This window comes from Larus michahellis, chromosome 2 (assembly GCF_964199755.1).
Source record: "Larus michahellis chromosome 2, bLarMic1.1, whole genome shotgun sequence".
In the NCBI taxonomy this organism is placed as follows: domain Eukaryota; kingdom Metazoa; phylum Chordata; class Aves; order Charadriiformes; family Laridae; genus Larus; species Larus michahellis.
The window spans coordinates 56,809,936-56,822,891 of record NC_133897.1 but is presented as its reverse complement, the minus strand read 5'-3'; the positions used below and the strand labels follow the sequence as shown (position 1 = coordinate 56,822,891).

The 12,956-nt window shown below is 38.0% G+C and overlaps 1 protein-coding gene across 9 annotated transcripts in view; it reads right to left on the bottom strand.

Moving 5' to 3' along the window:
• The window catches only part of SUGCT (succinyl-CoA:glutarate-CoA transferase), a 336,115-nt gene that overhangs the window by 202,927 nt on the left and 120,232 nt on the right, over positions 1-12,956 (bottom strand). For 8 of the 9 annotated variants that reach the window (XR_012585571.1, XR_012585572.1, XM_074575598.1 and 5 more), the window contains 2 exons: positions 6,820-6,891; positions 1,897-1,994 (listed from right to left, as the gene is read on the bottom strand). Coding sequence is in view for 7 of the 9 variants with exons in the window: in XM_074575598.1 (XP_074431699.1) it covers positions 1,897-1,994; positions 6,820-6,891 (170 nt within the window). In the remaining 2 variants the exon portion in view is untranslated. The remainder of the gene's footprint in view (positions 1-1,896; positions 1,995-6,819; positions 6,892-12,956) is intronic. The other variant, XM_074575603.1, reaches the window with a different exon arrangement.

Sequence of the window (12,956 nt, the reverse complement as noted above, 5' to 3'; positions counted from 1 at the left end):
ACATATAATTTTATAAACAACTGTGCATTAGTGAATAAAAGCAAAGTTACCGTGGAATGTGTATGAAACGTATTCAACCTCCATTAGAATGCCAAAGGTGTTTGTTCCAGCCAGTGTTTTAAAACTGAACACCAGATGAATTCACAATAATATGACATAACAGAATGCTATTGGAAACGTCTACTCCAAAAGCGTGTATACAGTCCCATTTGTACTTGCATATAAATTACACAGAAATTCAGCCTAAATGATGCTAATAAAACAGAACATAAACTCCGACAAAAAAGACATAAAGCAGTAATTGAAAGAGCAATGAGGTAATCTGATGAACTAATAGCTACAGATATAAAAACAAATTAGAATTCTGGCAATTCATTCAAACAACTGTTTCTTGAACTTTATCTTCTTATTCAGGTATTGTCCATTAAAAAAAACCAAACAGCTGCATTCAAAATTAACCACAAGCAACAAGCCGTTAAGTAATTGATCTGTGGATGGCAAAACAGCACTCTCACAGGTACCAGAGTACATCAGATAAATGCCATATTAAATTAAATGAACTCCAAGTAATAAGTCAACATGAATCAACTTTGAAACTGAGATTAAGTGTCAAGAATGTAAGAGCTCAAAAGTAGGTCAAAAGATAATTATTCCCTTTCAGGGGCTTAACACTTGTCAGAAGAGTGGGTTCATCTGTGCCATCACAATACATTTGTTATAGGAAGGCAAGTAAAAGATAAATTCCGAAAGTTCACCATGAACTCTTGTACCATAATTATTTGAAAATCCAAAGTCACCTGGTACTTCAATATTTCATCGGGAGCAGGACACCTGAAAATGAACAGGTAAGACAGAGACAAAAGTGCAACAGAAAGAGGCAAAATCACTCTCTCTACAGTCTTTAATGCAAGGTGATTCTGGTTCTCAATATCCAAAAAAATGTGTGGGGTTGAGGAGGGGCAGGAGTGCGCTGCTGAAACTTGTTTCTAAGATAGAATGAAAAGAGGAGGCATCTGACTTCATTCTCCTAAAAAGAAAATAATGGCCTGAATAACGGTTACGCATTTGTTGACAAAGACTCATAAAGGCCAAGTGTCAAAAAAGATAGTGTGACTTTTCTTGAATCATTGACAACTCGTCGCCTGAAGTATGAAGTGTTGGTGAAGCTACCTTTGCATAGCTTAACACAGATTAGTTTTTTTTCTAGTGCTATATAAGTTATGATAAACTCTAACTCCTCTCCACTAAACAGAAAAGCACTCCACAGAAATAAGGCCTTCTCAAACAGAATGAGGAAGATAACTAAGCTATTTCAGTCTCTCAAATAAAGGTTTCCTGAGCTTCCTCGTAAATAATTTTTAATTAAAGTATTTAATAGGATGAGTCCCATGCAGAATACTAAGCATATATCCTTTTGATTTCAAAAGGACTGACCAAGGGAGAATTTGGGCCACAGAGTACCACAATACAGAACCAGCAGTGAGGGAGTAGCATCAAGTGGGAACTCTCTTGGATGCATCAACTCTCAGTGAAAACCTTAAAATCCCAGTCACAGCAAAAGCAAACAACGCTCCAAGCATTTTATTTTCAGGAGTTACATACATCCAGGAAAGCAGAAAGCACTGTTTGTTTCACTAAAATTCAAGTTAATGGTTAAAAATAAGTTAAACTGGTTTCTGAAAACTTGAATCTGTTGCCTGGCTTCTTGCTAGTCCACACTGTAGTCTGTGTGCAAAAGGCAATATATTTTACAACAGTAAGTGTTCTCAATACTTTTTTTAAAAATTAAAATATCTCGAAAGAGTAAAGTAAAATTTTCACATGATGAGAGCTTCTTATACATGACTATTTGCATTAACAGATGAAATGTCATTTCTTCTCTTTTAATTAACTTACCGCATTGACAATATATCAATAAGTTCTTTTCTATTCTGGACTCTGAGTGTATTAGTTTTGTATCTGGAATCCTTACTAACTTCAGGCAAATTCAGGATCTAAGTAAAAAGAAAGGTAAGTAAGAAATGTGCTTGGCAGGAGATATTTATATTGCTAAGGAAATTCATTACCGATTTAAGATAGCCTTACAAAAATCCTTCTCATTCACCTTTTAATATATATTAGAAAATTAAGAAAAGATAATGTCTCCTGGTTAATGTTACATAACAAGTACAGAAAAAGACAGAAATTAAAATAAAGATCCAAATCTTAGTTGATAGCTTTCACCATTAGCTAGGAGAAATTCTTACCGTAGAACACTAAAGAGTTTGTAAATTATTACCGTGAGGTTGGAGAGATCTGTGGGATTGTCCTGCATTAAATTATATGTCACAGAATAAGAAATATGACTGTACTTCATATGCCATACTGAGAAAAGCTATGTCTAAGAATATTTCTTTCCACTTCAGTAATTTTTGTCAAAAAGGCAAAAAAAAAGAAGAAGGTGTTTTTCTACTGAAATGTCATTGTTTTTCTTTATGATTTCTTCCAAAAGAATTAATAAAGAAAATTGGTAGTATAACCTCCAAGAAAGGAGAAATATACCTTCTCTATCTACCTCCCACCTGGCACATTAGAAATTTATCCATCGTGCAAAGACCATGTGAACTATACTATAAAGGGAATTAAATGTGGAGAATAAGTCTTAGAATTTTGTAGAGGCATTTACGAGACAGAGTAGCTGTGTGGACAATCAACACTTACTATATAATTTATCTATTCATGCCACAATGTATTTATGTAGAACATAAATAAACAGAATGAGTTGTACTTTCCAAATTTAATAAAAAAAAATCCCAGTAACATCAACTACAGAGGAAGACAGACAGGAAGCTTACAAAGAAAGAGACTGTCTTGTATTCTTCATGTATTTTTAATCACTAACACACACTCAAGATCAATTTTACTTATGATGAATCTTATAATCATTCAACACATGCTTCATTTTTTTTACAGAGCTATTTCCAAGATGGCTTACAAAAAACCAGTACTAGCTCAAAGCTGATGTCCCTATAGCCCATCACCCTATTTCAGGATAGCCTGAGGCTGAGTGCTGATGCTTAGGAAGAGCTAAAGAACAGGGCTAGTAGACATGGTACTTCCTTAATATTAATCCAAGCTCCAAACATCTTTAGATGAGGGCTTTTCTGAGTTGGAGCGGTTTCCTATCTAGTTAGCGATCCTCAATGGATTTTTGTCTTATTAACGTGTTCACTCACTCCTTGAATCCATATGCCTATGTATTATCACACGTAAGTGATACATAGGCAGGTGTCAATCTCTCCGATATTTGCCTGAAACCTAAAATTCGCCTAATTCCTCTGAGATTGGTTCATTCCAAGGCCACTATCATTTAATGACTCCTCACTTTGCTGGAGTGAATAAGGATATGGCTTCCCTTCCAAGCGAGTAAGTGTCGATGACTTAAAACCATCAGCAAAATAGGTATTCTTTCAACAAATAGTTGATATATAGAGATATTCAAAACAGATAATCACCTTTGACGCAGTTGTCACCTAGAGTGACAAAACTAAGCACAGAAACCAAGGCATCGGTATGTTAGAACAATGACCGTATTACTTAAGTTTTCTGCAGATGGCATCTGCAAGGTAGCATAACACATTAACTAGCATCTTCCATCAAAACTTAATTCACAGCACATTTTCTTTTCCTTCTATGTTTACACAATCTGGTTTATGAAAATTGTAACATATCATAATCTAGCTTTAGAAAGGTTCTTCACCTATCTGAAAGTTTAGCAACAATATTGCTAGCCCCTTAAAATTATCTCCTCTTTTTAATACCGCTATTTTGGAGTTACAAACCAGTGCTTTACAGAAAAAAATCATGCACAGTTGTTCAAAGTAAATGATAGTGAATACCTATTTATGAGAGCTTAAAAACCCAGGAAATTAATCAGAAAACTATGGTTCCATTTGATGAGTTATGTGAAAAATGATCATATGGAGTTGCTCACTCTACTGTTTTAATTAACGTTACTGACTTCAGCTTTAACTTAATGTCCATCTGTTGTAAAGCTGCGTGTCTATATATGTTCTTAATTTTTTGTGACTAACAAATGCACATTTGAGAAGTTATTCATTGATGTACCATTCATCTTTCTGCATCACACTGCCAATGCTATTTTCTTTATATCACTGTGACCACTTGGAATGAAACTGCCATTCTCCATTTCTAGGCCTCCTTCAAGATCCAAGATGCACATTTCAAAGTTTACACTCTCTGTATTTTGTCCTCCAACACTAGCAAACCTGTTTGTACTCTCCTTTGCTGTACATAAAAGCTCGGTCTTCTGAAAAATCTTGCTCAGTATTCCTATTTAGACCAAAGCAGGCACACATCAGGATGCACTTTTGTAACACTTGACTGTGAAATGCACTTCAGCCAGCAGCGTTACAAACTTTTTCTGCAATTATCAAAGTCCCCAAACAGGCTACAGTTAGTTGTCATTGATTTTGAAAATATCACAGTGAATTATTCCAGTTTTTTCTTTCTGCTTGCCTGAAAAGATACGGTTGAAGCAGAATGTTTGCAATTGTTTACAGCTTGAGCCAGCTGTTACATCTCTAGAGAATGTGTCTTCAGGGCAACAGCTTCCATACAGCCTGTATTTTTAGCACCAGCTCATCTCGGAAAGGTTCTCTAATAGCAATTCCAATGTTTGAATTAGTGGTCTCTGTATTTACTAAAGGTTCACTAGGGTGTTGCGGGCCTTCCTGTAATAAAGTCCTCTTCCTTTACTGGCTCTCCCACTTCATGGTATTTTTAGTTCCAAATCACCTTTGACTTAGCACAGAGCATACCACTAAAGGGTTTCACAGCATTGCACTGACTTCCACATCACTCCATTTCTGGGCAATTTAACAGGCCAAATCCATGCTACAATAAATTTTTAGAGAGACCATTCTTTTTAACAACAAATGTGCTAACTGGTTTATGGAAAAATCTAACCATTATCCAAAACTTGAGCTATCTTTTCTGATTTTTTAATTCATTTGAAATGCAAGCAATCATCATTCTTCTGTGTTTTGTACCTCCTACTTTCAATTCTAGAAATTTATAAGGATGAAACAAAAAACCATCAGCCTGCAGATTAGGGCCAATATATAACTCATTTAATTTTAGACCTACAGATTCTGAGGTAACACAAATCATAGGAACGCCGCCTCATCTTCTGGGGGACCATTCACTCCTCACTAATTACAGAGGGAGTGTGTAACAAGTCACACAGTCTCTCAGCTGCACCCTAAAGTGAGGTGAACACATGGTCTGAATTTTTAGTGCCTTCTAGCTCACACCATGGTGTCAGAACGTACTGAGACAGATATTCTGCTCTGCCTTACTCAAGGATGGCAGTATGACCGGCATTTGGTATATAATTCTTCACTTCAGGTGATAAAGCACCAAGAAGACATTCACAGCCGTGTCCTGGGACTTTCTGGAAAGATTTCCCTTATGAAACAATGAGTCTTTGATACAACTGAGTTGTGGCAGGTAGACACTTATTCAGTCATCGCTGTTCATTCATGTTAAGATAATGACCCAACTATCGTGGACAGACACTTGTATGAAGAAAACCCACTGAGAAAACTTTGAAGAGGCTAACTTGCTATCTGTTAAGAGAGCCCATTCAAACAAACGAAACCAGACCCCTCCAGATAGCAAGGTGGGGATATGCAGCCCGAACTGCAGTGAGAGAATCACAATTGCACTTCTCACTACATATTCCAGTTATTAGTTGTGAACATCCATGAAAATGTGGAATGTCTGACATGAACAAATGGAGGAAAATAATGCTCAATTTCTTGAGGCTGCCAGCTCATTTAAAGTGTGATTAATTTAGGCTAAAAATGCAAGTTCCCAGAGAAAAACCATAATGGCAGGAAAAAGGTAGAACTCTAATTTTAAAAAGTGCTGTCTAATGCTATATGCAAAACTTCTCTTGTCCCAGCTTATGTGTTACTGGGTCTTTTGTTTGGAATGTTGCTACACTTTATTTAAGAACAATTGTTTCCCTACAACCACTCCTTCTCTCTTAAAATGTATTCGCTGTCCAGGGAAATGCAATTCCAGGTATTAAAAGAACACAAAAAGAGTATGTGAAAAATCCAAAACTATTCTACAACTTTCCAAGCTACCCCCTGTGAAAACAGAATTGCCAGAGTCAGATTCTGTCACTTCAAAATAATGAAGATACCAGATTTTGAAGGCAGCAGTCCTATTTGAAGATTTGTTCTTCAATGTCATATCTCTGCACCACTCTAAAGTCAGCCCACAATACTATAATATTTTTCTAAAGAGTCCACAAGTTTCCCTTTGAGCACAGACCAGCACATACTAGTGTTAGAAAGGACTACGCACTCAGCTACTGATCAAGCTGCCACAAGAACCATCCATCCCCCAGCTTTGCTTTGTTAACAGATCTGCCTACCATGTATTTTTTGGAGAAACAGTGTCACATTTCTTGCTGAAAGACACCGGTGTGACTTCCATGACATTCACCATTCCAGAACTGGAAGGTTGTTAGCTTGTTCATCTTTTAGCTAATCAGCTGTGTAGCTGCACAGACTTCAAAAGGGGTTCACCACCCACAAGTTTGGGTATTGGGGTGTTCTGAATACAGAGGCAAAGCACAGAACCCGTATCAGTCCCCTAAACTACCAGCCAGAGCCCCAGGGTTACAATTTATACTCATTACTTATTTTCACAAGAAAGGGGAAATAAGAAGCAATCAATAATTATTTTCCTAGTCAGAACGGAAACTATGACATATTTCTGTACTGTTGCCTAAGAGACCATTACCTTACACACAGTGACAAACTGCTGATCATTTCCAGCTCCCACCACGATGTAGCCATCCTTAGTCTTAAAAGCCTGGAAAAACAAAGATAGGTGATAAGCTGCAACTAAACTATAAAATATTAGCACAAAATATTAGCACATCTTTTGAGTGAAAACTTTGTAAATAATGTTCAAATGACTTCCTTAAACATTTCCATTCAGACCCAGTATCTAGTTCTCTAGAAGTGGCTCAAAGTCATCCACAAGGAAGGATGTGGCCCTTTTCACTTTTCTAGAGTTCTTCTAGAGTTTTTATAGAGTCCAGAAGTTACCTTGGTTGATAACCTTATTTGCTGAAAATGTGTCCTGAGGCAGCCCGAAACTTTGCAAATGTGTCCCACACTCACAGGGACTGAGAAGGATTTACCAGGATAACACTTACTTGCCAGGAGTTAGTTATTCAGCTTCACCCTTAGCCTGACTGAGAGCAGACAGCTGCACTGAGGTGTCACAGACCATGACCAAATACACCAAAAAAAAAATAATTGCCAAATAGCAATGACAAGTTAGAGACTCCAATGGGGATGAAAGGCATAGGCTGCATCTTTCCAGCTCTTCAGCTGGAGATTAAGCTATCTTCTTGGTCAATGGTCTCAAGATTGAGGTCCTGGAGAAAAGGGGACTTCTTTGCCAGCTTTGAGGATTTTTGTTCTTTTGACTTCATTACAGTAGCCTTCCCGGCACACTTAATGGTGAACAGAACATTTAGCTGGGTAGGACATAACAGCTTTCAATTCCATCTAAATCATCTCCACTTAGATTTTCACAGGAAAAAAAGAAAATCGGTAATTGGCATCATCCTCGATTTTTACCATTGTGTCAGGGCATCTTCTAAAATTGGATAATGCAAACAGATTCCCCTTTCCTCCACACCTCTCCCTTACACAAGGGTGTGTAACTGCAGTTTCAGTCAAACATACTACAAACACAATTTTTGCAAGCATTTGGGAAAAATTCTTTCGCTATTAACTTGACTTCAATGCAAGAGGCCAGCACAGGCTAGTGCACTAATGGTGACAAGGCCTTGCAATACTTTCTTGCAGAGAACAAAACTCATCGTCCATTCTCAAAAATCAATTTTTTTATGAGCTATCATGTTCTGATCTAAAGGTGTGAATTCTTACTATCTAGTTGCGTAAAATAACACACAAATATAAGCCCTAGTGTAGGAACACTTTAATGATAAAAAGTCTTCTTACAGCACTGTGGCTTATTCTTCTTCACAAACAGGAATATGCTATTCCAGATTGCAATCTTTCATACAGATACAACTACATCCACATCTGGTATAGTCAGAGCTTTAAATTTGTATGTGGAAAATTATGTCCACTGAAACGCAAGTAACTACATCATAGTTAGGATATCAGTTTGCTCACTCTATGTTTCATTTCCTGGTAAATAGTATTGATTAGTGATAAAGTTTAGCAATTCATTTTTCACATATTTATTTAAACACTTCAGTCGAAGATTCTTAGCAAGCGAAGATGAAATTCAGCAAATGTTTAGTCCCAAGCATGCAAAAGAAGTCCCACTGATTCGGCCCCAAGACAGTAAAAGTCTAGAAGCATGCATAGTATAAAGGTATTGCATACTCACACTGAGGAAAGCAATGAACAGAGAAAAAATTGGGGGGAAAAATACAGATAAGAAAGTTGTATGTGAATGCATAAATGAATGCATAAAAATTTTTTAGATACATCTGCTCATGCTGATTTCTGTCTAAAACAATCATGACAGAGCCTGATCTAAGACTATGTAAGAAACTTGCCCCACCAAATAAATAGCTTTCAGTAGGAATAGGTATGAATTAAAACTGTCAGTATAAACTTACTACCTTTATTTACAGGCAAAATCTGTTTTCTGAACATCCTGCCCAAATCCTGACCTGTCTTTGCTGATGCTCTGAATTCTAAAACGAGCCACACACATTTCACACAAATTATGGGGTAAACACTACACGTATCTGTGTGCATATGTAACGCTATATAGTTTTTATTGGTGCGACCACCTACTGCTTCCAGTAAACACAAATCAGAAATTCTTTTACACATTCTTTTAAACTTCTAGTCTGGATGCCTGTTACAGATTGCAAAGCCCACAATATATGTCATATGTACTTATATACAGATCCTCCTCCTCCGCACTCCAAAATATATTTAAATTGGTAGTATGGGCAAATCTTAAAAGAGTTTACTATTTATCAGCGACGTCTTTTGAGACTCGCATCTCTGTAAGGAGACTGCAATCACACAATAGCTGCATACCACTATGAAACATGCATCTGTACCCGTGGGCTGCCCATGCAGCAGCGGAAGTCACTCGAAATTTAAGGGCCTGGTTATTAGCATTTGTGCTTCAGTTGCTTTGCGGAATGTGTGGGAAAACTGATTATTCTTAATTGCACTGTATGTCTAAAAAGCTAAAACAACAATCATGTCATCCTTACACAACAAAAACGGTATCATAATAAATGCAGCAGTGTCTTTTTCCATGAAGCTTAACTCAAATGTCTTCAGCTGCTATTTTAAGCTTCCCATTACAAAACAGCTGATTATTTGCCAGTCATTGCTGCTGATAAAGCAGAAACTTCCAAATGTTATTAGCACAATATTGATGCCAACATTTAAGGGTGATAACAATGGGTTTATTCATCACCCATAAATGTACGCATACTACAGGTTACCACAGGTTACTGTCTGGTCACAGAAAGCTTCACAATCTTATTATACAAAGGAGAGTAAGGGCAAAGTGCAGACAGATTTTAATGAGATTTTGTTTTGATAAACTGCTGTCCATCACATTGAATCATTTCACATTAGCACAATAAAAGGCACCATACACACAAGGCAAAAATCTTTTTTCCCTTCCCATTTTTCCAAAGAATGAGGTCTTCTGATAAGATTCTTGAGAGCACGAGCATGATTTAACCTGCTACTCCCATGTGGTATCCTGAGCAATAGGACATCGCTCAGTGAAGACAAGAAACAAAAACCAGACCAAAAAAAATTAGTCCACATCTTATTAATGGAAAAGGCAGAGAGAGATTGCATAGCATGCCAAGGCGTAGCTTTCAGCTTGGTATAAAGATCTTGGGGGTTTCTAAGAAGATAATCTGTAAATTCACATTGAATTATACATAGTACACGACATCAACATACGCACGTTCAAAACCAGATCTCAAGGTCCAGTGTGCATGCATCAACACCTCACACTGACTAATGGATGTTACAGGACCTCATTGAGACTCAGCACTTTTCCAAATTTGATCCTAGAACACTGTATACCTGAGATACTTTGTGTACTGAAACATTTTAACCTCCCTAAACACATGGAATATAAATTCTATCCACTTTCAGAAATGTGATAAGTAGTTTACAAGTATTGTCCAAAAATGCTATATAGACTATACAGTAAAGATGCAGGCCAAACTTAACCTTAGTCTATTATCAGAGTGAACAAAGATTTACTGAGATAATCTAAGGCCAAACTAGCCAGTCTTTGCACTGCTCTAAGTCAATAGTTTTCAAAATTTGCCAGCTTTGATGGTGCTAATGAAAGACTGTCAATCTCTTGTATTTATTGCCTGCTTTATGAATTTTAAGCCTATAAATGCTACGGCAATCATCAGCCATACATAAATATCTTTGCATACGTTTCAATTTGCATGTTGATTCCACAGAAAAAACCCTTCAAAATGTAAGGGACCAATTAAAAGATAAGCCAATTCCAATAAAATGATCAAAAGTCCAGGTCAGTTGTCAGTATTTGAATCCAAAACACAGAAATCAAAACAACCAGAACATCTGTTGCTGCTTATGGTGATGCGTACTCCCTTCCATCAGGTATTTATATACATTCGTAAGATCTCCTCAAGTCTCCTCTGCACTCCTCCAGAATAAACAGTCCCAGCTCTCTCAGCCTCTCCAAATGAAAGATGCTCCAAGCCCTTCATTATTTTCATGCCCTTCGCTGGACCTGCTCCAGTATGAGCATGTCCGTGTCCTACAAACCCCAGAAGGGGACCCATTTGTGGACCCATAACTGGATCCACTGGTTATTGGTCCTCAGCAGTGCTGAGCAGAGGGGAAGGATCACCTCCCCCAGCCTGCTGGCAATGCTCCTCCTAATACAGACCAGGGTGCTCTCTTTGTCACAGGGGCACACTGCTGGCTCATGTTCCATTTTTTATCCACGAGGACCTCCAGGTCCTTTTCTGCAACTCTGCCTTCCAGCCAGTCAGCCCCCAGTGTGTACTGATGTGTGAGGTTATTCTCTACCATATACAGGACTTCATATTTCCCTTTGCTGAATTTTATCAGGTTCCTGTTGGCCCATTTCTCCAGCCTGTCAAGGTCCCTCTGAGTGGCAGCACAACCACCTGGTGTATCAGCCATTCCTCCCAGTTTTGTACATTCTGCAAACTTGCTGAGGATGCACTCTGTCTGTCATCCAGTACTGGCCCAGTGTACTCTTGGGGATGCCACTAGTGATTGGCCTCCAGATGGACTTCACGCCACTGATTACAACCCTTTGAGCACAAAAGGTCAGCCAGTTTTCATTCCACACCAAAAATCTAAATCTAAATCAACGCTGTTGAGGGAGGGCACAGTGTGGGTCTTCATGGTCTAGTCTCAAAAGCTATTGGCAGATCAAATTCAGCACACACTGAAATGCAGCCTCCAGCCATCATCATTAGTAGGCAGCTTCCCAGCGCCACAAGGACTGTCAAGGTCAAATGCAAAGGATGCAAGTGCCATCCAGGCAGAAACTACATGTCGCTTCTTCAAAGACTTCTCAGGAAGAAGAATTTGGAGGCCAAACAATATTTGGACAAAGCATTGGGTTTTTGCAATTGGAGAATTATTTCATATTTAGGAGAAGTTAATAGCTTTAATTATCTGAACTGTACTGATTATTTTCATTAGCAGTTACTGTATTGGCGCCTTTACTGATAATGGCAGTCAATGGACAAAATATTTGAAAGCTTACAGGCCTCCCCTTGGAGGAAGACTTGCACCATATCAAGTATGGTAAAAGAGGTGTATTACTCATCTTTATGAGTCTTCTTATCTGGTGATCCTATGTGAATAACAGTTGGAATCTGTAAAGATACTTACAATCCCTTTTCACTGAGAATAGCTGATGTTAGATACCCTCAGATTTGAAGTATCTTGCAAGACAGCACTGCCTTTTGATTCATAAAGTTGAATAGTAGCATCCCTAAAAGCATCCAGTGATAGATCACGAGGGGAACAGCTGAGGGCTTGTGGATACTCAGTATGTATTGGTGAGTTCTGGAGCAGGGCTTAAAGTAACTTTTGAATGCCTTCTAACCATTGCGGGTTTTACAGAGCAACAGGCTGATTGCTCCAACTGGCATCATGAAGCAGCTTGCTTAAGATTTTGGAAAGATGCCATCCTTTTATAAAGGCTAGCTACGGTATTTCTGTAAGTTACCTGTTTGTCAGCACAACAGGGAGTGCTCTCAGATGGCATTAAGGGAGAACACTCCTCTGAGCTCCTTCCCAAGGTTGGCATAGGAGCAAGTAGCTTTGTGTGAAGGCTGAATGAATCTTTGGGACCAGCTGGGGACAGTGCAGAACAAAGACATCTATTTGAGAGGTCTATAAACGTAAAACCATAAAAAGTGAAACCAATATTTCCAAACAAATCTTTGAAAAATAACACCAACATTTTTCAAAAAGAGATTCATTTTCATATGCCACTCCTTCCTCTCCCATCTATATTCCCATTTACAGCAGTCTCTTCAGTCACTTACAGAATCAGCAATTACTCAGTAAAACACTATGTGACCATACGTAGGTCTCCATTTATGTGCTTGAAGTACTTCCCTGGTATTAATGGGTGTGCTCAAAGAGAAAAGCTGGTCTTTCACAGGCTTGGAGCCACAGAAAAATTACAGTATTTCTTCTAATTTATTGCATAATTTGTCTTCAGTTACACTTTGAAGTTTCCAGTGTGATTTGAGTCATTCCATTTGATTCAATGAAAAGGTCATTTAAGGACAAGTATTCTCTAGTCTTAATGTAGATTAAAGGCTGCAATTGAGAAAGTGATGTATTCAGGACTTGACTGAC